The sequence below is a fragment of the Pezoporus wallicus genome, unplaced genomic scaffold (assembly GCF_028554395.1).
Source record: "Pezoporus wallicus isolate ANWC-B61680 ecotype Strahan unplaced genomic scaffold, APGP_CSIRO_Pwel_v1 contig_5230, whole genome shotgun sequence".
Lineage (NCBI taxonomy): Eukaryota > Metazoa > Chordata > Aves > Psittaciformes > Psittacidae > Pezoporus > Pezoporus wallicus.
The window spans coordinates 4745-31202 of NW_026639996.1; the positions used below are offsets into that span (position 1 = coordinate 4745).

General features: G+C 42.0%; 1 protein-coding gene across 1 annotated transcript; it reads left to right on the forward strand.

The window, feature by feature from the left end:
* Positions 1–4722: 4722 nt before the first annotated feature.
* On the forward strand, positions 4723–25719 carry LOC130603372 (protein C18orf25-like; the record flags this gene model as incomplete). Its single annotated transcript, XM_057417041.1, has 3 exons — positions 4723–4905; positions 15408–15534; positions 24696–25719. Coding segments are annotated over 3 exons (500 nt in total), but the record flags the coding sequence as incomplete, so codon positions are not given.
* Positions 25720–26458: the final 739 nt, after the last annotated feature.

Consider the following 26458-nt stretch of genomic DNA (forward strand, 5'->3'; position numbering starts at 1 on the left):
TGCTTGTAGAGAAAATATAGTGAAGTTTAAATCCCATCCTAGAATTCATCTTGCTATACTTCAGCAGTGTAAAAGTCAGATGCCTTGTCAAAAGTGGTTGTCTGAATTCTTTCTGTTTACTGGGGAAGGGGAGAGATGATGATGTTCCAGGCTGGGATTACTTAACTCTGAAGTGTCTCTTTGGCTACAGTGGGAGGGAGTTTAAGTGATGAGCTTTGCACTACATGCCTAAATTTAAGAAAGCTAAAGAGAAATAATGACTTAACAGACTAAAATCCCCATTCAGGCTCTGCTAGCTAATATCTTTTTTTTTCCTATGATAAAGTACTGCTGTGCATTGATACACAGCTGTTGCAGTGCAAAGGTATGGTGCTGGATCACTGCTTTTAACCTATAGATGCAATTTTACAGTTGATTCCCCTTTTTGCTTGTGCTGCCATTATAATGAATAAGGGTTAATAGGAGTGTGCATCTTACAACAGTTTAGACTGCTGAATATTGAGATGTGGCTCTATGAAAAGCATGAGAGTGGCTACCAGATAAGAAATAATTTAATTTTCTATGTATGTTGCAAGCTTAAAAAGAAAGTTGGTATGTGTACACCTGGGGTTTTGTGCATGTGGCTTCTGATACAGTTGTCCTGAGAGGAATTAGTTTTGATGATCTGTGTAAATTAAGGGAGAATTGGAATTGGACACTTGGAAACACTGTCCCCATGATGACTTATGCCTCGTAATTATTAAAAAAAAAAAGGCAAGCAAAGAAAGCAGTCTTTCCCTCCCCCTGTTAAAGCTGTATTTTGCTGCTGATACTTATTAACTTTCAGTCTTGCATTTTCCAAGCATTTATTGTTTTAGGAATTAATTAAAGCTTATCACCAGGGAATAGTAAGTCTTCCAGCTACCTTGGCTTCTCAAAGGATGCAATTTTTCTTAAATTGATTGTTTAAATTACTGACCAGGGAACCTCTTAATTTCATTACATTAAATTTGGATTCTGGCGTGGTTTGTTTTGTGTCTGTTTTTTTTTTATCTCTTGAAATCATGTTAGTCAGTAATTATGAAGAGTGGCTCTATTGTAAAGAAAAGATGATAAATTACAACTATGATCATAGTTAATCCATTAACCTTTTCAACCTGAAAGCATTTTTTCACTTATTTCCTAGCTGAAGCCAATTTTCCTTATTTCATGGTATCACACATTCACTTTGTATCACATCACATAGTTGTCTGGGGAAGTATTATTTATTTCCAAATTTAACCCCTCCTCTCCCATCCTTGTAGCACTGAAAAGGAAACAGTCTTTGGGGAATGGAGGATCTTAGAGGAGTTTTTAAAATATGCCTTCACTGCAACTTTCATTTAGTCGTAGTTGTCTACAACTTAATTATTATTTACCTCCTTTTTTTTTTTAAGCATATGTAAACATTTATTGCTTATTTCTTCTTTGATGCATGCTGGAAATCCTAGGATCTGTTGCAGTGTCGTAGCCATTATCTTGGCCTTGGTCATTTACTGGTGATAGGTATGGATAACCCTGGTGTTGGGGGCCCTTCACTTCCAAATCTGTTCCTGAATGGCAAGGCTGAGAAAAACAAAACTAGATCTGTGCTGTGATTGCTTTGTAAATAGGCAGCTTGTTTTTTCCAGATTGTTAAATTGGTGGCTATTACACTGGTAAATATAAGTATAGTATGTAAATTATATTGATATTTAAGCTAAGCTATAAGGTGTGCTGTTTGGAAGTGTGGAAGATACAAGAGTGGAACTACAGATAACAAGTTTATGCTTGTATTTCCTACTGATGAAGATTTCCACAAAAGTTATTGCTATGGGTAGGTGATGAGACTATCACTCTGAATGTATATACATTTATTATATATTTTTGCATGATTATACATGTAGGAGTGGTACAATTTTGACTTGAGACTCTTGGTGCCTTTTGTCCAATTATAATTTTACTTGTGTAGACATTTCTGGAATCAAATTTCACTTCTGCTTTTGGAGATCTTGATAAGAAGTGAAAGAAGCAAAGACCTGAAGGAACAGTACATAGCTCCTGAAATTTTAGATAACCTATTGAAAAAATGGTCAAATAGTCAATATTGTACTTGACCCTGGTATCTTCTGCACTCAACTGTTTATTTTTATAGATCGCATTATATGTTCATGCTGAACTCTGATGATAAGAATGAAAGAAAACATGCCTTTTGTGATTCATTCTAGTTGTAACTTCTGCACGTAATTTAATTATCGGCTGTCACACGTGACACAAACTGAACTTCAGCCAGCTGAATTTTGAACTTGGTATTCCACTATTTTGTCTTTTAAAAAGACAAGGATTACCTTTCAGTTAATTATCAGGACTTCTTCTTCAGTCATAATCGTGTTTCATGTTGCGAACAGTTTGGTCTTTAATACATTAGCTTTTACCCATTTTTTTTGGTTGGGTCTAGTTTAAGTTTGCAATATAACATTGGTTTGTGAAATTGTTTTGGAGGCAGGTCTGATCAGAAATATTTTGTGAATTTCTTCATACCTTTTTGCAAAACTGATCTTTAGTATGACTTAAGCAATATTCCCTAACATGATTTCACCAGGGTGATCTCAAAGGAACAACCTATTAGGGAAACACTGTAATGTTGCTCCATTTCTCTTTTGGTAAGGAAGACAGGCGTGTAAGTCTAAATAACCTTTAGAAAGTTAAATTTCAATGTATCTTCTAGTAATTCAATTTTCTTCTTCAGCCAGATCTGGCATACAAGGTTTTACTTAACTCAAAAAACTTAAAGCTAACGAAGTGCAGGTTCTGTGGTGCCTTGGGCTCAAACTATTTCATACTCTCCTGGAGCATGTGAATATATATGTCAAGGCAAATTTCACCTATCCCTAATAAAGCAAAGGTAATAAGGTAGAAAGACATCTTGTGTAACTACTCAATCAGTTGTTACCAAGTCTGTGGGATTATGGAATTAAAATTGCATTTCATAGGTATAAACCTATTTATCTTTCTAAAGACATACTTCAGAAGTTGAATTTTACTGTTTGAAAAAATGTAACTGAACCACCATCTCTGCAAGACTTTCAACCATTAATAGCAGCATTAATCTGTCACTGTTTAAAAATGTTTTTCTGGAAAGACAGCTTTCCATCTTTTTTTTTTTTTGTGGAATACGAAAGGAATAGGAGAGAAATTTTTATCTGATAGTTTGAACAAGCAGGGCTTTGCAAAAAAATAGTTCTAAAGACAGAAGTTTTTTCATTTTATTATTTGTGACTTTTAAAGACTTATTTAGTCATTCTGAAACTCTGAAGATCCTATCTTACTAAGTGTGTTATTAGTTTATGATTATTTTATATTATCCCATGCAAATTATACCCTCTGTATCATACCCATAACAATAATGTTCTGCAGACCCTCAACTGCAGGAACTTTCTTGGAGTTAAGGAATTGCAGTAGCAAAGATGTTATCTATTTCATACTCATTTTTGTGGATGAAGTCTTGGCCCAAATGAAATTTTGATTCTCTCATATGGGGAGTGGAAACTCCAACCATTTTCATCCACCCTTAGTTGGTAAGCATTTGAGTTAAAATGTGCATTCTTTCAGAATTGCAATGTTTATCTGTTCTCTCTGCTGCTTTGTCTTGATTTTTACTTTTTTTCTGAGTCTCTTCTGTTTCTACCATGCTTTCCAGTTAGAATTTTCATTCCTTGCAAAGAAAATAGTCTGCCCTAACAAAATAGACCAAAAATAGCTTTTTGTTATTCTTCAAGAATAGATTTCATGTAAGCCATTCTCTCCCTCTTTGCACCTTCACTTTGGTAGCCAAAAATACATATGTTAATCATATCAAATTAAAAGCATATTTATCATTGCACATTATAGTTTTATTTCTTGTTACTCTTGATCTTTAAAAAAAACAACACCAAACAATGTTTCGTCTTTAAAAATTCCCCTGCCCTTGATGGGTAAATGTTATGAAAGGAAAGTGGCCTGATGATAACTTAAACAGGGGAAGTTCAGGTTAGGTATAAGGAAGAAGTTCTTTATTGTGAGGGTGGTGAGGCACTGGAACAGGTTTGCCAAAGAAGTGGTAAATGCTCCATCCCTGGCAGTGTTCAAGGCCAGGTTGGACAGACTCTTGGGCGACATGGTCTAGTGTGAGGTGTCCCTGCCCATGGCAGGGGGGTTGGAACTAGGTGATCTTCAGTTCCTTCCCAACCCTAACAATTCTATGATTCTATATTAAATTTATTGTCACTGGATCAATTATATAAAAAAGTTTTATTCAATCAACCACAATGTAAGATGTCACTTGAGTTTTGTAAAATTTTCTAGATGTCTTGCCAAATTTTATGTCCTGTAACTTATTATTTTTTATTTTAAACAGAGGGTTTTATCCTTTTAAGATTGGAAATGTGACATTGTCAGATATGGAGATGTTTATGTGTTCATGTAAAAGATAATGCACAAATAACTGATACATTGATAAATATGTTTTTCTTATATTTGTGTCTGTGTATGCCAAAATTAAAATGTCTCTAATCTCAGACTATGTTCATTAACTGAAGTTTAAGAATTCATATAATTTATAGTTCTTTAAGGGCTTCGCATAGGAGATCGATAGTATTAATCCTTAAACAAATGATTTGTACTTTTAAAGATGTCTTTCACAGTATGTTGACTTCTAATCAATGTTGCTCTACTCTCCTTCTGCAGATGGACCTCCAGTTGTAGCTCATTATGGTATATCAGACACAAATTCAGACCCAGAAGTGGTAAATGTGGACAATCTGTTGGCAGCTGCAGTAGTTCAAGAGCGCAGTAATTCTTTAGGAAATCAAGACTCGGGATCAGCCTGGGGAACCAGAGGGCTGCTAGATGAACTGGGCACTGATACAGGTTTGCTTAAATTCTCTTCCTCTAACATTTGTTCCAGCATCTCAGCTGGTGTCTCTCCCTTTCTTGCTTTCTTGCTTTCAGCATTTTTGTACTTTATGCAGCTTGAAATGCTCCCTGTGTGGATTTTTCAATAAACCAGTACAGGTGCTTATTACAAAGGCCTGACATTTATTCCAAAATACAACTGGCCATCATATTTGAGAAATCATGGCAGTCAGGTGAAGTTCCCAATGACTGGAAAAAGGGAAATAAAACTCCCATTTTCAAGAAGGGGAAAATGGATGACCCAGGGAATTACAGACCAGTCAGTCTCACCTCTGTGCCTGGCAAAATCTTGGAGCAGATTCTCCTGGAAGGCATGCGAAGGCACATGAAAAACAACAAGGTAGTTGGTGACAGCCAGCATGGCTTCACTAAGGGGAAATCCTGCCTGACCAATTTGGTGGCCTTCTAGGATGGGGCTGCAGAACTGATGGACAGGGGTAGAGCAGTTAATGTCATCTACCCAGACTTGTGTAAAGCATTCGACACTGTCCCAAACGGCATCCTTGTCTCTAATTTGGAGAGACATCAATTTGAGGGATGGACCACTCAATGGATAAAGAACTGGCTGGATGGCCACACACAAAGAGTTGTGGTCAATGGCTCAATGTCCAGCTGGAGACCAGTAACGTGTGGTGTGCCTCAGGGATCATTGTTGGGACCGGTCTTGTTTAACATCTTTGTCGCTGACATGGACAGTGGGATTCAGTGCGCCCTCAGCAAGTTTGCCAATGACACCAAGCTGTGTGGTTTGGTTGATACGCTGGAGGGAAGGAATGCCATCCAGAGGGACCTTGACACGCTTGTGAGGTGGGCTGATGCCAACCTCATGAAGTTTAACCATGCCAAGTGCAAGGTCCTACACCTGGGTCAGAGCAATCCCAGGCACAGCTACAGGTTGGGCAAAGAAGAGATTCGGAGCAGCCATGCGGAGAAGGACTTGGGGGTGTTGGTCAATGAGAAACTCAACATGAGCAGGCAGTGTGCGCTTGCAGCCCAGAAAGCCAACCGTATCCTGGGCTGCATCAAAAGGAGCGTGACCAGCAGGTCGAAGAAGGTGATCCTGACACTTTGCTCTGCTCTCGTGAGACCTCACTTGGAGTATTGTGTGCAGTTCTGGTGTCCTCAACATAAAAAGGACATGGAACTGTTGGTACAAGTCCAGAGAAGGGCCACGAGGATGATCAGGGGACTGGAGCACCTCCCATATGAGCACAGGCTGAGAAAGTTGGGGCTGTTCAGCCTGGAGAAGAGAAGGCTGCATTGAGACCTCATAGCAGCCTTCTAGTATCTGAAGGGGGCCTATAGGGATGCTGTGGAGGGACTCTTCATTAGGGACTGTAGTGATAGGACAAGGTGTAATGGGTTAAAACTTAAACAGGGGAAGTTTAGGTTGGATATAAGAAGGAAATTCTTTCCTGTTAGGGTGGTGAGGCACTGGAATGGGTTGCCCAGGGAGGTTGTGAATGCTCCATCCCTGGCGGTGTTCAAGACCTGGTTGGACGGAGCCTTCGGCGACATGGTTTAGTGTGAGGTGTCCCTGCCCATGGCAGGGAGGTTGGAACTTGATGATCTTAAGGTCCTTTCCAACCCTAACTATTCTATGATTCTATGATAAAAATTGATAAGTAAGCTTATCATCAGGAGACAGCAAAAAAAAAAAAAATCCTTCAAGAAATCAAGAGCATGAATACTGTGGAAGAATTCGGAGAAGTTCATGTAGCTCATAAGCACTGTTCAGCTTCACTAAGTGCTTGCAACTCTTCACTAACAAAAGTGTTAAACCAAAATATGAAATGCTACTGTGTTCTGGATGCAGAGAGCTAACAGGGAATGTTCCCTATCAACTTCATTTCATAGCATTCTATGCCAACATACTGCCTTCCTTTCCACTAATTTTTTTTAATACCCATGTTAAGACTTCTAGCTGTGTAAGGCATGGTGTCTTGCCTTGCGCAGCAGTTTTTTGTTTCATGCTGTGTTTTCCAAATGTAAGCCTGCCGAAGGGCACCTGCATTGGAAGTGTCCTGGTGGCTCTGAGGTACTTTTCAATGTCTATAAAGCTTAAAGAAATGCAAATATGTGGCTGATTTTGAAAAAGGTGTTCCATTATTATAGAGTGGACAGGTCCATTTTGTTTGAAAATGAGAATCTCTGTTGCATTATTTTCACAGTGCTCTATGGCTGGATGTTTTTCCAGCCTATTTGAAGCTAGCCAGTATTTTCCAAGCTCACTGGGACTGTTTGCAGGACATCAGCTGACTGATAGTTAGCTGTTTGACTTATAACAAGCCCAATCCTTTATTAAGTGATTTATGAAATTATTAGAACAGCTGAAATTAACTTTATTATATATATCTAATGGACTGATACTTCAAAGGAGTGTAAGGAAATAAAAAGTAATGTTTCTTGCCAAGCTTTCTTCCACTTTCTGCTTACGAGTACATCATGCTTCAAGCCCAGCTGTTGACTCAAAACCATGCAGCCACTCACTCACTTCCCCCTCTTCTTCCCCTCTGCTCCCAGAGGGATGGAGAGGAGAATCAAAAGAATGTAAATCCCATGGGTTGAGATAAGAACAGTCCAGCAACTAAGGTATAATACAAACCTACTACTACTACCACCAATAATAATAATGGTAAGGGAAATTACAAGGGGAGAGAACATAAAACCAAAAGGGGAAAAGGAAAAGAAAACAATAAACACAAGTGATGCACAATACAATTGCTCACCACCCACTGGCAGATACCTAGCCCAACTACACTACACAAGTTGTTTATTGTGCCTTTCATTTGCTTTTCTTCTTGCTTATACGGGTGACTGATACCAACATGGATTGATCCTTTACTTCAGTTATAATGTCTTTCACTGGAGTTGGAGCGTCTGCAGTGCCTGTCGCTGGAGTTGTACTGGCTGCAGTGTCTTTCACTAGGGTTGAAGTGGCTGCAATGTCTGTTATTGAGATTTGAGTAGCTGCTGTACTTGTTGCTAGAGTTGGGGTAAGTACTGTACTTGGAGATGGAGTATCTGCATTGTCTGTTTGCTGCAGAATATATATGGACTCAGTCAGAGATCAATATGATCAGACAAAAAACCCTTTATTACAAAGCCTTAACCCCTTAAATACTATTTCTTACATGCACTTAGAGTGATTTGGCATATTATGATTGGATACATGTCTTGAAGACCCTTTGCAAATAGCATATAATTGGTTAAGCACAGGTGTGGGAACTTGACCTCGAAAGCTTGCCAACAGTCCACAGTTCTCATTAACTTGGTGAATTCCAGCTTCTTCTTATCTTGCTTGCTTAAGCTTCCTTGGGCCTCTCACGGCCTTGCTGTATCTTTCAGGATTATTCAGAGTTTATGTACCAATTATCCATTCTCCTGTGAGAACACTGTCTCCACATCTGTTTCTGTCAGGGTTTGAGTAGCTGCTGTTCTTGTCACTGGAGTTGGGGGAACTGCTGTGCTTGGGATTTGAGTAGTTGTGTTGTCTGTTGCTTTGCCATGAGATCCAGAGGCATCTTTTTCCTGCTCTTTACAGAACAGGGCTCTGTAGGCATAGGCCAAACCCCAGCATACTGCTGTAAGTTGTCACTCTCTGGTATTGCCAGGACAACAGCACACCTTGACTAAGTGTTCTGCTAGTTTTTCCAGATTCTGCATTTGTTTAGGCGTGAAATTCCAAAGCACTGGCCTAGGAGCTTGCCCATATGATCCCATACACCCTGCCACTCATGACTGTCCAGCCTCAGGGAAGATCTCTTGGTGGTATTCTTAAATAGCTGTTTATCCTTAGACAAGACCCAAGCCAGACCCTGCTTAGCTTCTGAGACTGGTGAATCTCAGGTGTAGATGGTAACTCAGAACCACACAGCCACTTGCTCGCTCCCCCGCTTATTCCTCCCTCCGCTCCCGGAAGGATGGGGAAGAGAATCGAAAGAATCTAAATCCCACAGGTTGAGCTAAGAACAGTCCAGTAACTAAAGTATAATACAAAACTACTACTGCTACCACCAATAATAATAATGATAAGGGAAATAACACGGGGAGGGAATATAAAACCAAAAGGGGAAAAGAAAACAATAAACACAAGTGATGCACAATGCAATTGCTCACCACCCACCGATACCCAGCTTGACCTGAGCAGTGATCTGGGCTTTCCGAGAAGCTCCCCCCAGTTTATATACTGGGCATAACATGCTGTGGTATGGAATACCCCTTTGGCTAGTTTGGGTCATGTGCCCTGTCTCTGCTTCCTCCCAGCTTCCTGTGCCCCTCCTCACTGGCAGAGCATGAGACTGAAAAGTCCTTAATTGAAGTAAGCATTACTTAACAATAACTAAAAACATTGGTGTATTATCAGCATTGTTCTCAGACTGAAGCTGAAAACACAGCACTGCACCATCTACTAGGAAGGAGAAAAAATAACTGTTACAGCTGAACCCAGGATAGAGTACAATGCTGCATTGCAGGTAGAAATTTGTCTTCCTTCCTCTGCCTTTATCCATGGGGATTTGCAAGGAGGAGGTTGTCAAGTAAAAGAAAATTTCAATAAACATCTTCATCCCTGACACTATGGGAACGTGTCCATACGAACTTGCTCCTGGTGCTATAGCCATGTCACCATCTAAAAGGTTGAATCTCTCTTTCTTCCTGCACTCACCTTGTCCCAGATCCCTGCAGCCTCTGTAGACTTCTGACTGCATGCTGGCCTTTTCTGACCATGTGTAGGATTGCGCATTTGGAAAGCAGAATTTTCAAATCTTGCATCTCATTCACGAATACAATCTTCAGCCATTATCTATTTTAACAGACATTAAATGATGTGTTCCCATGGTAAAATAACAACATAAGCTAAGTGAAAAATCTTATTAGGACACACTATCAAATCTTTGTGCATGGACAAATATTTTGGGCTGTTTTGCAAGCACTGATGTTGTAGGGCAAACAAAACATTTCCTTTGGGCATTCATCCTAATATTTGTACAAAGAAATTAAAAGCAAAGGCATGTTATTAGGCATGAAAATAGTATTGCCAGAGTCTGTAAATGTATCTGTATGCTGTAATCCTGATTAACACTCATCTACTCGTGCAATATTTACTCTGCTAGTCATGGCTTCTCTACTGCTAATTACCATTTTGTTCATAGAATCATAGAATAGTTAGGGTTGGAAAGGACCTTAAGATCATCTAGTTCCAATCCCCCTGCCATGAGCAGGGACAACTCACACTAAACCATGTCACACAAGGCTCTGTCCAACCTGGCCTTGAACACTGCAGTCCCTAGTGAAGAGTCCCTCTCCAGCATCCTTGTAGGCCCCCTTCAGATACTGGAAGGCTGCTATGAGGTCTCAATGCAGCCTTATTCAAGCAGAACAGCCCCAACTTTCTCAGCCTGTCTTCAGACTTGAGGTGCTCCAGTTCCCTGATCATCCTCGTGGCCCTTCTCTGGACTTGTTCCAACAGTTCCATGTCCTTTTTATGTTGAGGACACCAGAACTGCACACAATACTCCAAGTGAGGTCTCACGAGAGCAGAGCAAAGGGGCAGGATCACCTCCTTCGACCTGCTGGTCACGCTCCTCTTGATGCAGCCCAGGGTACGGTTGGCTTTCTGGGCTGCAAGAGCACACTGCCGGCTCGTGTTCATTTTCTCATTGACCAACACCCCCAAGTCCTTCTCCGCATGGCTGTTCTGAATCTCTTCTCTGCCCAACCTGTAGCAGTGCCTGGGATTGCTCCGACCCAGGTGGAGGACCTTGCACTTGGCATGGTTAAACTTCATAAGGTTGTCATTGACTCACCTTACAAGCATGTCAAGATCCCTCTCAATGGCATTCCTTCCCTCCAGCGTATCAACCAAACCACACATCTTGGTGTCATTGGCAAACTTGCTGAGGGTGCACTCAATCCCACTGTCCATGTCGCTGACAAAGATATTGAACCGGTCCCAACACCGATCCCTGAGGCACACCACTCATTACTGGTCTCCAGCTGAACACTGAGCCTTTGACCACAACTCTTTGCGTGCGGCCATCCAGCCAGTTCTTTATCCACCACGCGGTCCATCCATCAAATTGATGTTGCTCCAATTTAGAGGCAAGGATGTCGTGTTGGACAGTGTCAAACACTTTGCACAAGTCAGAGTAGATGACATTAACTGCTTTGCCCCTGTCCATCAGGTTCTCTAGTCCCATCATAGAAGGCCACCAAATTGGTCAGGCAGGATTTCCCCTTAGTGAAGCCATGCTGGCTGTCACCAACCACCTCGTTGTTTTTTGTGTTCCTTAGCATGCCTTCGAGTTCAATCTGCTCCAAGATTTTGCCAGGCACAGAGGTGAGACTGACTGGTCTGTAATTCCCTGGGTCATCCATTTTCCCCTTCTTGAAAATGGGAGTTTTATTTCCCTTTTTCCAGTTGTCAAGAACTTCACCTAACTGCCATGATTTTACAAATATGACAGACAGTGGTCTAGCAACTTCATTTGCCAGCTCCTTCATGACCCGCGGATGGATTTCATCAGGTCCCATGGACTTGTATATGTTCAGGTTCTTAAGATGGTCTCAAACCAGATCCTCTCCTAGAGTGGGCCTAAGGCCTTCATTCTCACAGTCCCTGTGTCTGCCTTCCAAGACGTGGGTGGTGTGGTCAGAGCATTTGCCAGTGAAGACCGTGGCAAAGAAGTCATTGAGAACCTCAGCCTTCTCCCAGTCCAGGGTAGCCAGTTCTCCCGATAGCTTCCTGAGGGGGCCTACATTGTCCCTAGTCTTTCTTTTATTTGCTACATACCTATAGAATCCCTTCCTGCTATCCTTAATGTCCCTAGCCAAGTTTAATTCTCTCTGGCCTTTAGCTTTCTTAACCTGGTCCCTAGCTTCCCGGACACCATCCCTGTATTCTTCCCAGGCCGCCTGTCCTTGCTTCCACTTTTTATAAGCCTCTTTTTTCCCTTGAAGTTTCCTCAGCCCTCAGCAGCTCCTTATCCATCCAAGGAGGTCTCCTGGCCCTCCTGCTGCACTTCCTTCTAGTTGGGATGCAACACTCCTGAGCTTGCAGTAGCTGATCCTTGAATATCATCCAACAGTCTTTGGCCCCCCTGCCCTCTAGGGCTATATCCCACAGAACCTTACTAAGCAGGTTCCTGAAGAGCCTAAAGTCTGCTCTCCTGAAGTCCAGGGCAGTGAGCTTGCTGCACGCTCTTCTCACTGTCCGGAGGATCTCAAATTTGACCATCTCATGATCGCTGCAACCAAGGCTGCCCTGGAGTATCATATTTCCAACAACCCCTTCCCTGTTGGTGAGCACGAGGTCAAGCATGGCACCTCTCCTTGTTGGCTCCTCTCTTACTTACAGAGGGAAGTTGTCTTCCACACAATTGAGGAACCTCCTGGATTGCTTGTGCCAGGCCGTACCATCCTTCCAAGCGATATCAGGCTGGTAAGTTCACTGAACTTAAAGCTAATGTAATATATGAAAGCTCTTTTGGGGCTCCCATTTATACCTCTGGGGATTTATTTTGGGGCTATTTAAGTGCTGGTCTGCTTTGCTCCTCTGTCAGACATTATCCTGTCTGGCAAAGGGTGCAGTATGGCGGTATGTCTTTAATACAACATATTAAGGTAGAATGCTATCCATACCAGTTTGCATGAAACAGTGACCAAGGACTGTTCTACTCTTCTGCTGCCTGTAGTCTAGCAGCTGTAACGTTCAGGAGCAGGGCAATGTGAATCACTGGGCCAGTGATCACATAAAGAAAGCTCCCTGTTTGCATCACCACCATATGCATCAAAGCCTCTGAGTGCTTCCATTTCATATTTCACAGTGTGCCCAGCCACTTTTATTAAAAAATTATCTGTGACCCATTTTGGGACTTTCTGGCAGTCAGTGATATTTGCCAAGAAATGTTCAGCTGAACTGTAATGTTAGGAAAAGTCAGCCTGGGCTATTAATTCATTTTAAGTCCAGCTGACAGTTTTTGTCTTGTGAGGTGGAAACTCTTCCTTCAGGTACATGGCAGCTAACAGGTTTACTTCCCTCGCTAGCCCTGATCAGATGTTGCACTAAGGGTCTTCACTTTACAAAACAAGAACATACAGTATGTTCTCTCCCCCTCTATTTGCTTGCATCTTTTCCAAGTACCTTAAGCAGACATTAGAAGGTTTCCCTGGCACTTGTTTTAAGTTTCATTTCTTCTCTCTGTGTCCTCTTGATCTACTTGGAAGTATAATCAGTTCTGCATGTTTGCTCACCTTTGAAATTCTGTGTATTGTTATTACGTCCTCCTCCTCATCTTTGAAGAGGTGTCCAATCAAACTAGATTAGCATATTAATCTAATTTCAAATTTCTGTTTGACAAATCATTCTTACTCTGTGTAATACAGTCGAGTGAGTGGTTTCCAAGAAGTAGGCAGTGTCATCTGCTTCAGGGCTGCCCAACGTTCCCCAGCTTACTGCTAGAGAGAAACAGTAGAAGAAATCTCTTTTTTAAATAAAAAGTAGATATTATCTCTCTCTATTGAAATCTTATATAATTGATTTAAAAAATAAATTATTTCCTGCAAAATAGTAGTTTTGGCTGGTTTGTGTTTTTTGTGCAAGTATTATTTAATATGTCAGAACACAGCTTCATTAATTGTGGTGAAGAAACTTCTTAGCAGTACTTGGCAGAAAAGACAAAACTTGCAACACTCATTGTGAGTATTTAGGGAGGACTTGTTTGACAGGCTGATGAACTGGGTAACACTGAGGAACAGTAATAATAAAACAACACTGCTATATATGGAATTTATGAAAACCAGATTATTTTTATAAGTAATCTGTAATAATGTTAGAGCAGATGCGTGAAGCAGTGTGACCAAAAGCTGACAGGTTTGCTAGTTTTTTTTCATTAACTGTCTTCCCCTACTGATTGATTGATTTTAAGAAAATAAATTCTTTTTCCTTGGTATGTGTGATGCTTCTTTTCAGCCTATAGGCTTTGCTTGCCACAGTATCATTGAGTTTGATTTATTGACAGTAGATTGTCTTAGTATTTTATTTCAAAGAGGTTTAGGCACAGTCTAACTTAGCATTGGATTTATGCAAGGCATTTGACACTGTCCCACACGACATCCTTGACTCTAAAATGAAGAAGCATGGATTTGGTGGATGGAACACTTGGTGGGTAAGGAATTGGCTGGATGGTCGCACTCAGAGGACTGTGGTCAACACCTTGATGTCCAAGTGAAGACCAGTGACAAGTGGTGTCCCTCAGGGTTTGGTGTTGGGTCCAATCCTGCTCAGCATCTTTGTCAGCAACATGGACAGTGGGATTGAGTGCACCCACAGGAAGCTTGCTGATGACACCAAGCTGCATGGTGCAGTCAACACACTGGAGGGAAGGGTTGCCATCCAGAGGGACCTGGACACGCCTGAGAGGTGAGCTAGTGCAAGCCTCATGAAGTTCAACAAGGCCAAGTGGAAAGCCCTGCACCTGGGTTGGGGCAATCCCAAGCACAACTACAGGATGGGCAGAGACTGGATTGAGAGCAGCCCTGAGGAGGACTTGGGGGTGTTGGTTCATGAGAAGCTCAACATGAGCCAGCAGTGTGTTCTTGCAGCCCAGAAAGCCAGCCATATGTTGGGCTGCTGTGAGAGACTGATCTGAAATCAGACTCCACTGTCCATTGTCTGAGATGGGTGGGAGGAGTTGAAATAAGACTCCAAGGTCCATTGCCTGGAAGAAGGGTGTGAGGAGCTGAACTGGGACTCCACCATCCCTTGCCTGAGAGATGAGTGGGAAAGAGCTGAGCTAAGACTCTTCTGTCCATTAATTCGAAGATTGATGTGAAGAATTGCTGTCCATTATCCCAAGAGTTGCTACAAACAGGTGCAGGCTTTTTACAAGGGCATGTAGTATTAGGGCAAGGGGGAATGGTTTTAAACTGAAAGAGAGGAGATTTATATTAGATATTAGGAAGAAATTCTTCACTGTGAGGGTGGTGAGACACTGGAACAGGTTGCCCAGAGAAGCTGTGGCTGCACTGTCCCTGGAAGTGTTCAAGGACAGGTTGGATGGGTCTTGGAGCAACACGGTCTAGTGGAAGGTGTCCCTCCTGCCCATGGCAAGAGGTTGGATCTAGATGATATTTAAGCTCCTTTCCAACCCAAAACCCTTTGTGATTCTGTGATTGTCATAAAATAACAGCCAGAAAGACTAATTATGTGGAGTTCTTGATGCAGTAGTTGGGCTTTGTTCATATTTGTGTGATAATGCCATCACTAGAGCTACTGAGACTGGATAAATCCAGTGGTCATCCTTCTGAAAGTCGGATAAGCTGATCTAATAAAATTTCTCAGTGTTTCAGTTTTGGGTTTTGTTTTTTTTCCTCTTATCTGGGGAAATTTCTGTTCCTGGTGATTTTTTGTGTAAGCTTTTACAAACTGGTTGTATTTGCATTTTCCCCATCTGTAGGTCATTTGGATCCAGGCTACCTTGAAAGTAGCAAAACCTCTTCTGCTAATGCCCAGATCAGTGACAAAATAAATATTGCCTCTTCTGATAGTGAAGTAGAGTTTATTGGAGTTCAGGAACATGCCAGGTATGAATTCCTTTTTATTGCTTCAATATTTCTTTCATTTTATGAGAATATCTGTATTGATGATATTAATAAAGAGAAAACCTGCTGACTTACACTTCTGTAGTTATCCATCCATGACTGATGGCCCAAAGCTAGCAAACACTGCACTTGTTTTTTCTATTCTGCTGGCCACGGTGATGTCAAAACATGTTTTTCTGTAGAACATTACCAACATGATAAGTATTCAGATTAAGGTTGTAATTGCTATCAAACATTAACAGGCTAAACATATGTAGTATTAAAATGCCAAATATTGATATACCAAATTTATATACATCAGGAATTGAGATTTTAAAGGCATAGCATGGATATGCAAATGCATAAACAAAAATATTTATGTGGGTTTTTGTTTGCTTTCCAAATATTCATTTTAAGCATTTAATCAGATTCCAGTTTCTTTAATTAATCATCAGTTGTAAAAATAGTATCAATTATTCAATTGATCAAACATCGTATGCTTATGAATGGGTTTTATTTCAAGGTACGAGAGTTCAAATCCTCAAAGTAGATGAAGGTAAGGAAGCCAGAGGTTTCTCTCAAGCTCAGATAGAAAGCTGTCCTGCTGTGCTTCAGCTGTTATTTGGTAGTTTTTTTTTCTGTTACTCTTCATCTTTAGACCATGATCTTTTCTTGGTTTAGGATATTATGAAGCAGTTGAACAAGACTGGCTTTTTCATGTAGTATGGAGTGTTAATTTGGTAAAATAAAAGCAAGTTAAAACAGTATACAGATAAGCTTTTTCTGAAACTAGTCTGTTGCCGGGTAGATGATTGGAAGTGGAAAAAGGGCATGAGGGACAAAGAACAGGGAACAGAACTGTTCCTTGTTGTTCCTTTACTGAATCTTTCTTGAGGAAAGGAAAAAGGAAGGTGTGCAAGACCCAGTTTCCTGGGCAGGAAACTGTACAAATAGTCTGGGCACAGTCCAGTGCTGTTGGATGTGAAAAAAGGAAATTTTAAGGTGCCAAAAGAAGAAAGATTGTCTTTTCTTTTAGAATAATGAAAGTCCTTGAATGCCTAATTCTTTTGGAAAATACTAATTCCCGACTATTTATCCAGCAGATCCAGGGTTTGAAGGATTGTTGTGGTTTAAGCCCAGCCGGCAACCCAGAAGCATGCAGCCTCTCACTCATTCCCCCTCTTCCTCCCCCCACTCCCGGAAGGATGGGGAGGAGAATCGAAAGAATGTAACTCCCATGGGTTGAGATAAGAACTATCCAGTAACTAAGGTATAACACAAAAACATTACTGCTAACACCAATGATAATAATGATAAAGGGAATAACAAGGGAAGAGAATACAACCGCTCACAATCCACCCACCGATACCCTGCCCGACCCAAGCAGTGATCAAGCCCTTCCGGGTAACTGCCCCCAGTTTATATAGTGGGCATGATGGGCTGTGGTATGGAATACCTCTTTGGTTAGTTTGGGTCAGGTGTCCTGTATCTGCTTCCTCCCGGCTTCCCCTCCTCCCTGGCAGAGCATCAGAAACAGAAAGTCCTTGGTCAGAGTAAACATTACTGAGCAGCAACCAAAAATATTGGTGTTATCAGCACTGTTCTCAGGCTGATAGTCAAAACCACAGCACTGCACCAGCCACTAAGAACGAGAAAAATGACTGCTACTGCTGAACCCAGGACAGTATCCACCCCTTATTTCATATCATTCATGTCATGCTCAGTTCCCATATTTTTCAGTATACCATCACTCTTATCTCATATATATATATATATATATATACACACACAAAAACAAAGAGAGAGAGAGAACATTCCTTAGTTCATGGACCAATCCCTATAAAGTAGCTGAGTTCATCCAGTCCACGATGTCAGTCTCCGTCTCTTGTAATACTCTTTCAGAGAAGGAGAGACAGTGTGCAGTGTTGCATCATTGCCTGTTGATGATACTGCAGAACTCGTCTGGTTACATCAAAGTCCATTCTTTGTTGGGATGAAGGTCAGAAGGAAGTAAGGGCCAGTCCCTGTTGACCTGAAGACATCTAGTCGGTGGGCTATTAGAGTGCTACGTAGCAGGCAACAGCATACAATGGAGTTACTTGGCTGTTTTTCCCTAAAATCAAATCCCCTTGAGGTACACATCAGAATTCTCTATCTTCCCGCATTACCCAGCAAGTACATCCAGGTCCCTGAGCAAAAGCAATCCCACTAGTTGGTTTGCCTTTACCAGAAGCAAGAATAACCCAGACTGCCTTCCACAGAAAATTCTTTATGTGCAGCACAGGAACTTTGTCCCCTTCTACAGTATGTAAAAGTTCTGACTGGGCTGGGCCAGCCCTGTTGGGAGATCCTCCGGTATTGACCAACCAGATGGCTTTTGGTAAATGTGTATCCAAATGTTTCAAGGTCCCACCACCCACAGCTCTCAGTGTAGTTTTTAACAGCTCATTGTACCGTTTGATTTTCCCAGAGGCTGGTGCCTCGTAGGGGATGTGATATACCCACAAAATGCCATGCTCTTTGGCCCATGTGTCTATAAGGTTGTTTGGGAAATGAGTTCCATTGTCTGATTCACTTCTCTCTGGGGTGACTTGCTGCCACAAAATCTGTTTCTCAAGACCCAGGATAATGTTCTGAGCAGTGGCGTAGGGCACAGCATATGTTTCTTCCACCATGGTAAGCACAAGACGCTTGCCTTGGCACTTTGCTGAGCGTGTCATATCAATCTGCCAGGCCGCCCCGTATCTGTACTTCAGCAATCGTCCTCCATACCAAAGAGGCTTTAACCGTTTAGCTTGCTTACCTGCATCTACATTGAGTACCTTCACCACCAGGTTCTGCACCTGGGAAGCGAAATCTTGCCACAGTGCAGCAGTCCAGATGGGTTTCCCTCTGCGTTGCCAGTTGCTCTGCTTCCATTGCTGAAACCACCCCCACAGGGCATTTGCCACAATCCAGGAGTTAGCAGAGAGATAAAGTACTGGACACTTTTCTCGTTCAGCAATGTCCAGGGCCAGCTGGATGGCTTTCACCTCGGCATACTGCCTTGGTTCACCTTCTCCTTCAGCAGTTTCTACAACTTGTCGTCAAGGACTCCATACAGCTGCCTTCCATTTCTGATGCTTTCCCACAATACAACAGGATCCATCAGGAAACAAGGCATACTGCTTTTCACTTTCTGGCAGTTTATTATATGGTTGGGCCTCTTCAGCATGCATCACCTCCTCCTCTGGTGACATTCCAAAACCTTTGCCCTCTGGCCAGTCCATGATGATTTCTAGAATCCCTGGACGACTGGGAATTCCTATGGCAAGATATCGCTGCCCTGGTGCAGAACATGGTGGTGAAGGTGCACCCTGTAGATGCTCATGTACCCAAGAGTTGGGCCACTGAGGAGCACCAGAACAACCAACAAGTCGATAAAGTTGGTAAGATTGGAGTGGCTCAGATGGACTTATATTGGCAACATAAGGTTAATTCCATTTTTGGCCCAGTGAGCCCATGGCAGTTCAGGCCGTCAGGGCAGAGATGTAACATACAGATGGGCTCGTGATGGAGGGGGGGACTTAACAATGGACACTATTGCCCAGGTTATTCATGACTGTGAAACAAGTGCTGCAGTTGAGCAAGCTAAATGTTTGTCGTGGTTTAAGCTCAGCCGTAAATCAGAACACGCAGTCTCTGTCTCACTCTCCCCCTTTCTCCCCCCCCCCCGGCTCCCAGAGGGATGGGGAGGAGGATCAAAAGAATGTAACTCCCATGGACTGAGATAAGAACAGTCCAGAAACTAAGTTATAACACAAACCAGTACTGCTGCAACCCATAATAATAATGATAAGGGAAATAACAAGGGAAGAAAACACAACTGCTCATCACTCGCCAAACAATACCCAGCCCTACTGAGCAGTCCCTTCCGGGTAACTGCCCCCAGTTCTACATTCTGGCCATGACGTGCTGTGGTATGGTATACCCCTTTGGCTAGTTTGAGTCAGGTGTCCTGTCTCTGCTTCCTCCCGGCTTCCCCTCCTCCCTGGCAGAGGACTCAGAAAGTCCTTGGTCAGATTAAACAGTACTGAGCAACAACTAAAAACATTGGTGTTGCCAGCGCTGTTCTCAGGCTGAAAGTCAAAACCACAGCACTGCACCAGCTACTAAGAAGGAGAAAAATGACTGCTACTGCTGAACCCAGGACAACGGCTAAAGCCTCTTTGGTATTGAGGACCATGGCTGAATTACAAATACGGGGAGGCCTGGCAGATTAATTATATGAAACTCCCAGCAAAGTGTCAAGGCAAGCGCCATGTGCTTACCATGGTGGAAGCAACCACCAGATGGCTGGAAGCATACGCTCTGCCCCACGCCACTGCCCAGAACACTATCCTGGGCCTTGAGAAACAGATTATGTGGCAACACGGCACCTCAGAGAGAACTGAGTCATACAATGGGACTAATTTCCCAAACAACCTTATAGACACATGGGCCAAAGAACATGGCATTGAGGAGGTATATCACATCCCCTACCATGCACCAGCCTCTGGGAAAATCGAACAGTACAATGGGCTGTTAAAAACTACGCTAAGAGCAATGGGTGGTGGGACTTTCAAACATGGGGATACACATTTACCAAAAACCACCTGGTTGGTCAACACCAGAGGATATGCCAACAGGGCTGGCCCAGCCCAGTCAGAACTTTTACTTACTGTAGAAGGGGACAAAGTTCCTGTGGTGCATATAAATAATTTTCTGTGGAAGACAGTCTGGGTTATTCCTGCTTCAGGTAAAGGCAAGCCCACTAGTGGCATTGCTTTTGCTCAGGGACCCGGATATACTTGGTGTGTAATGCGGGAAGATGGGAAGGTCTGATGTATACCTCAAGGGGATTTGATTTTAGGGGAATACAGCCAATGAACCCAATTGTATGCTGTTGCCTGCTATGTAGCACTTTTATAGCCCACTAAGTAGTTGTCTTCAGGTCACCAGCGACTGGCCCTTACTTCCCTCCGACCATCATTCCAAAAAGAATGAACTTTGGCGAAATCAGACGAGCTCAGCTGTGACCAGATGAGTTCTGCAGTATCATCAACAGGGAACAATCCAACACTGCACACTGTCTCTCCTTCTCTGAAAGACTGTTACAAGAGATGGAGACCGACATCGTGGACTGGATGTACTCAGCAGCTTTATAGGGATTGGCCCATGCGGTAATGATATCTCTCACTTTGTGTGTGTGTGTGGATGTATATATATATATATATGAGGCAAGTTTGATGGTATATTGAAAAATGGGATCTGAGCATGACATGAATGGTATGGAATAAGGGGTAGATACTGTCCTGGGTTCAGCAGTAGCAGTCAATTTTCTCCTTCTTAGTGGCTGGTGTGGTTCTGTTGTTTTGACTTTCAGCCTGAGAACAGCGCTGATAACACCAATGTTTTTGGTTGCTGCTCAATACCGTTTACTCTGACTAAGGACTTTCTGTTTCTGATGCTCTGCCAGGGAGGAGGGGAAGCCGGGAGGAAGCAGAGACAGAACACCTGACCCAAACTAGCCAAAGGGGTATTCCATACCACAGCACGTCATTTCCAGTATAGAAACTGGGGGCAGTTACCTGGAAGGGCTAGATCACTGCTTGGGTCGGGCTGGGCATCGGTCGGTGGGTAGTAAGCGGTTGTATTCTCTTCCCTTGTTACTTCCCTTATCATTATTATTATTGGTGGCAGCAGTAGTGGTTTTGTGTTATACCTTAGTTACTGGGCTGTTCTTATCTCAAACCGTGGGAGTTACATTCTTTCGATTCTCCTCCCCATCCCTCTGGTAGTGGGGCAAGGAAAACGGGGAGTGAGTGAGCGGCTGCGTGGTTTTGGGTTGCCAGCTGGGTTTAAACCACAACAGTTACTTAGCAACAACTGAAAACATCGGTGTTTTCAGCTTTGTTCCCAGGCTGAAAGTCAGAAACCCAGCACTGCACCAACTACCGAGAAGGAGAAAGTTGACTTCTAATGCTGAACCCAGGACAATTATCTTTGTCCTAATGATAAGCAGTGTGGACTTATCCAGCTGTCACTGCAGTCCCTAATGAAAAGTCCGCAATAATATTTGCCATGTATGATAATGGAAAAGTGAAGTAAATGCAAAGTTGCTATTTAAAATCAGTTTTAGTAGGTATGGAGTAAGTTCAGCAAAGGTAGACTGAAAGCACACTTTTGTGCTTTCCTTTGTTCATGTTACTATCTCCCTAAGATTAGTTTTTACTGTCTCCATTGAATACTCACCCATTTCAGTTGTTCAAATCCTATTTAGAATTTTATTTCTCTTGCAGGTCTAGGCTTGCAGTTATGAAGTATTGATGGGCTTCTGACAGGGTTGTCGTTTGGAAAAGGTTTAGGTTTCTTATTAGTATTTTTTGCATGCTTAGTTAGTATGGTGTTTGGATCCTGTTCTTTTGCTCACAGTGGTTTTTATTGTGCTCCATATTCCATGTCACTGTTGGACATGTGCGAGTTGCAACACTAGAGTTTGTCCATCATTTGTAGTTTTTCAGACTGCTAGTGAATTGGTTGTGTTTGTCATCATTGGAATATTACTTGGCATCTACTTAGGACACCAAGTCATGTGTTTCAGTTTGTTTAATTTTTTCTCCAATAGATTTATTTAATTTTTTTTATCAATCATGCATGTGTATAAAGCAGTCTTCTGTTTTTTCCTAGATGTCCCCCCCTCCTTTTTTGGTTGCTTTTACTTGGTATCTTTCCTTAGCTACAGATTGGAAAGCATGTTCCGAAAGCTAATGCTTGATTGAATGTGTTGCGATTGGCTACTTGTGTGACTTGTTTGAGGATAAGCACTTTTATTTTTGGTACGTTGTGAATAAAAGAGAGACTAGGGACAATGTGTGGCCCTCTCCAGAAGCTATCAGGAGAACTGGCTACCCTGGATTTGGAGAAAGCTGAAGTACTTCTTTGCCTCAGTCTTCACTGGCAAATGCTATGACCACACCACCCAAGTCTTGGAAGGCAGATGCAGGGACTGCGAGAATGAAGACCTTAGTCCCACTGCAGGAGAGGATCTGGTTTGAGACCGTGTTAAGAGCCTGAATGTACACAAGTCCATGGGACATGATGAAATCCATCTGCGAGTCCTGAAGGAGCTGGTGAATGAAGTTGCTAAGCCACTGTCCATCATATTTGAAAAATCATGGCAATCAGGTGAAGTTCCCGACAACTGGAAAAAGGGTTTCAAGAAGGGGAAAGTGGAGGACCCAAGGAACTATAGACCAGTCACTCTCACCTCTGTGCCTGGCAAAATCTTGGAGCAGATTGTCCTGGAAGGCATGCTAAGGCACACAAAAAACAACGAGGTGGTTGGTGACAGCCAGCATGGCTTCACCAAGGGGAAATCCTGCCTGACCAATTTGGTGGCCTTCTATGATGGGGCTACGGAACCTGATGGACAGGGGCAAAGCAGTTAATGGCATCTACCCAGACTTGTGCAAAGTGTTTGACGCTGTCCCACGTGACATCCTTGTCTCTAAATTGGAGCGACATCAATTTCATAGGTGGACCACACGGTGGATAAAGAACTGGCTGGATGGCCGCACGCAAATAGTTGTGGTCAAAGGCTCAGTGTTCAGCTGGAGACCAGTAACGAGTGGTGTCCCTCAGGGATCGGTGTTGGGACCGGTTCAATATCTTTGTCAGGGACATGGACAGTGGGATTGAGTGCACCCTCAGCAAGTTTGCCAATGACACCAAGCTGCGTGGTTTGGTTGATATGCTGGAGGGAAGGAATGCCATCCAGAGGGACCTTGACATGCTTGTGAGGTGGGCCGTTGCCAACCTTATGAAGTTTAATCATGCCAAGTGCAAGGTCCTACACCTGGGTTGGTGTTCATTCTGAACAATCACATCCAAAACTAAATAGCATATCTGAGAAGGAAATGAGACATTTATATTCAGAGAAATTAGAGCTCAGTGTGTGTGATTTTTAATACTATTTTATGAAACTAGCCACAGCCAAGAGAGATGGGCATAACCTAGGTAGATCTGGAGAAAATAAATTGCACTATCTTAAACTAAAACAAATAAAATGTAAATGTCTGGGATGTTTGACCATTACATAAAACCTGCGTTCCTGAAATACAGTACATTTGTCTTCACAAAGAAACAGGGAAAGGTTACCCCAGCACCCAAACATCTATTTATGTATACAGCCAGGAGCAGCTACAGCCACCATCAGTGCTTACAAGGGCAAAATAATTTTTGGAGCACTAGGGTTTTACTATCACTAAGATTTACCAGCTGGAGATAGAGCGATCATTTTAAAGACTCCAGTAAATTCTTATCACTAAATCATACAAAAGATTATTTTTATTTTTTGTCTAGTTATTATTAGCTTGTAATTAAATTGTCTCATAGCTATTATGAACATAATAGGTAAAAATACTGTGAAAATAAATAGGTATGTACCTCAGTCCAGCAAGGCACTTAAATGTGTGCTTTTCTTTAAATATATGATTTAGTCTCATTGACTATAATCACTGAAAGCTGAAGTGGGGTTGTACTCATTATCAGTGATCATTTCCCAGCATGTTTGTAATTTTTAGTTAAGACCAAAGAAAGATCAAATGTTATGGCTATAATAATGTAATTACAAGAGCTCTTTTGTAATTATTGTAATGAAAGTATAATTATGCCCTTATTTTAACAGTGGTTTAATTTCATGTAGAAAGATAGTCTTTCTCTTTGTCTCATCTAGCCTCACTTAAAATTTTTCTTTTTTTTTAAAGTCCAATGGGTAAAACTGCTAGCAGGAAACCATGCTTCTGAATAATGCATGGTACTACATATGATGGGGCAGACTTCTTCAAGATCCTTGGGTTCCATGCACATATTTTGTGTGGGATATCACTTTACACCCACTGGTAGAATTCAGTTCTTAAAAATTAATTTAATCACCACCCCACCCACAAGTTTAAGTTTAGTTTCATCTTTGTTTACTGGGTATTATAATGTCATGGACACTACAAATGGAATATCCATGAGGATGACATTTTGGAGAGGGACATGTTAATAAGATGCCTAACTGATAAAACACTGCACCTAAGATTCTTGTGCTTGAATTAAATGGTAGCTTTAATCCTTTGTGCTTTTTTTCCTTGCTACAGGTGTGTGCATCCCAGGGGAGGTGTGATTCAGAGTGTGTCTTCCTGGAAGCATGGCTCAGGCTCAGAGTACATTAACACTCAGCAAACACAATCATGGACAGCTGTGACTCCCCAGCAGAATTGGTCTTCACCCCCAGAAGTAGTAGACCTCACTTTCGATGAGGATACCAGACACAAATATCTACTGTAATGCATTGTCACTGTGTTTCTGTCTAATTCTTCACTTTGTGGCACAGAAGTTCGTTGTTAAAGCTTCAGCTTCAGAAACTGCTCCTGGTATTAAAAAATTCAAACTCATGAAGTTTTTCATTTCCATATGAATGTAGTATAATTTCAATATAATTTAAAATGTTTTTTCCTTCTCAGAGTGATTCCTCCTAGAATTAAAACCCAATAGCACCAAATTTAAAACACATCTACAGTTACTAACTTGTGCATGTTAATCTGTAGAAAATAACTGCAAATTTATGTTTTGCCACTCTTTCCCACCTCCAACTTCAGAACATATTTAATTTATCAGTATTGAGTTTTTTGTTAGAACTTAGTGTTTTGCTGTGTGAGCATTTTGAGAAAAGCTGTGTCCTCACTGACCTCAGTGGAACAGGGGTATTCCACACTTACAAAAATTGGGCCAAGAGTATTCATACCCAAGCTGATTTGGTTATGTTACCAACAGGAGGAACTGTCTTTAATGCAAATGGCCCGTAACATATACACTGATCAGCTTTTAATTAAAGGATTTTAATTTTCAATATAATTTATAGCTTACAGTCCTTCAGTGCTGAGTCTTCTGTCTACTTAACTACTGTGTTTCACTGATCATTTCCCAAAGCTTGTTATGGTTTAACATAATAGTGGTAGTGACTTAGTAGCAGTAGATTATTGAAAAAGAACAGGAAAATAATAAAAAGGCCTAGCATCCCTCTCCTTTTTAAATAGAGGTGAACTTTATCTATATCTGAGTCTTGCCTAGAGTAGGAGAAAGAAAGAGAAGAAACATTTTGCTTGTAAAAAACAAAACAAAACAAAAAATAAAACACACACAAAAAAAAAACCCACAAAAAAAAACAAACTGCCAAAGCCTCTGGCTGACAAAGCACTTTAGCAGCTCTGTAGCTTGGGCTACAGAACTGCAAGACAGGGGCAAAGCAGTCGATGTCATCTACCTGGACTTGTGCAAAGCCTTTGACACTGTCCCATATGACATCCTTGTCTCTAAATTGGAGAGACATCAATTTGATGGATGGACTACTCAGTGGATAAAGAATTAGCTGGATATCTGCACCCAAAGAGTTGTGGTCAATGGCTCTATGTCCAGTTGGAGACCAGTGATGAGCTCTGTCCCTCAGGGATCAGTGTTGGGACCAGTCTTGCTCAACATCTTAGTCGCTGACATGGACAGTGGGATTGAGTGTACCCTCAGCAAGTTTGCTGATGATGCTAAACTATGTGGTTCTGTTGATATGCTGGAGGAAAGGAATGCCATCCAGAAGGACCTTGACACCCTTTGAAGTGGGCAGATGCCAGCCTTATGAAGTTTAACCATGCCAAGCGCAAGGTCCTACACCTGGGTCGGAGCAATCCCTGGCACAGCAACAGGTTGGGTGGAGAAGCAATTCAGAACAGCCCTGTGGAGAAGGACTTGAGGGTGTTGGTCGATGAGAAATTGAACCTGAGCCAGCTTCAGTGCGTGCTCATAGCTCAGAAAGCCAACCGTGTCCTGGGCTGCATGAAAAGCATTACCAGCAGGTCAAAGGACGTGA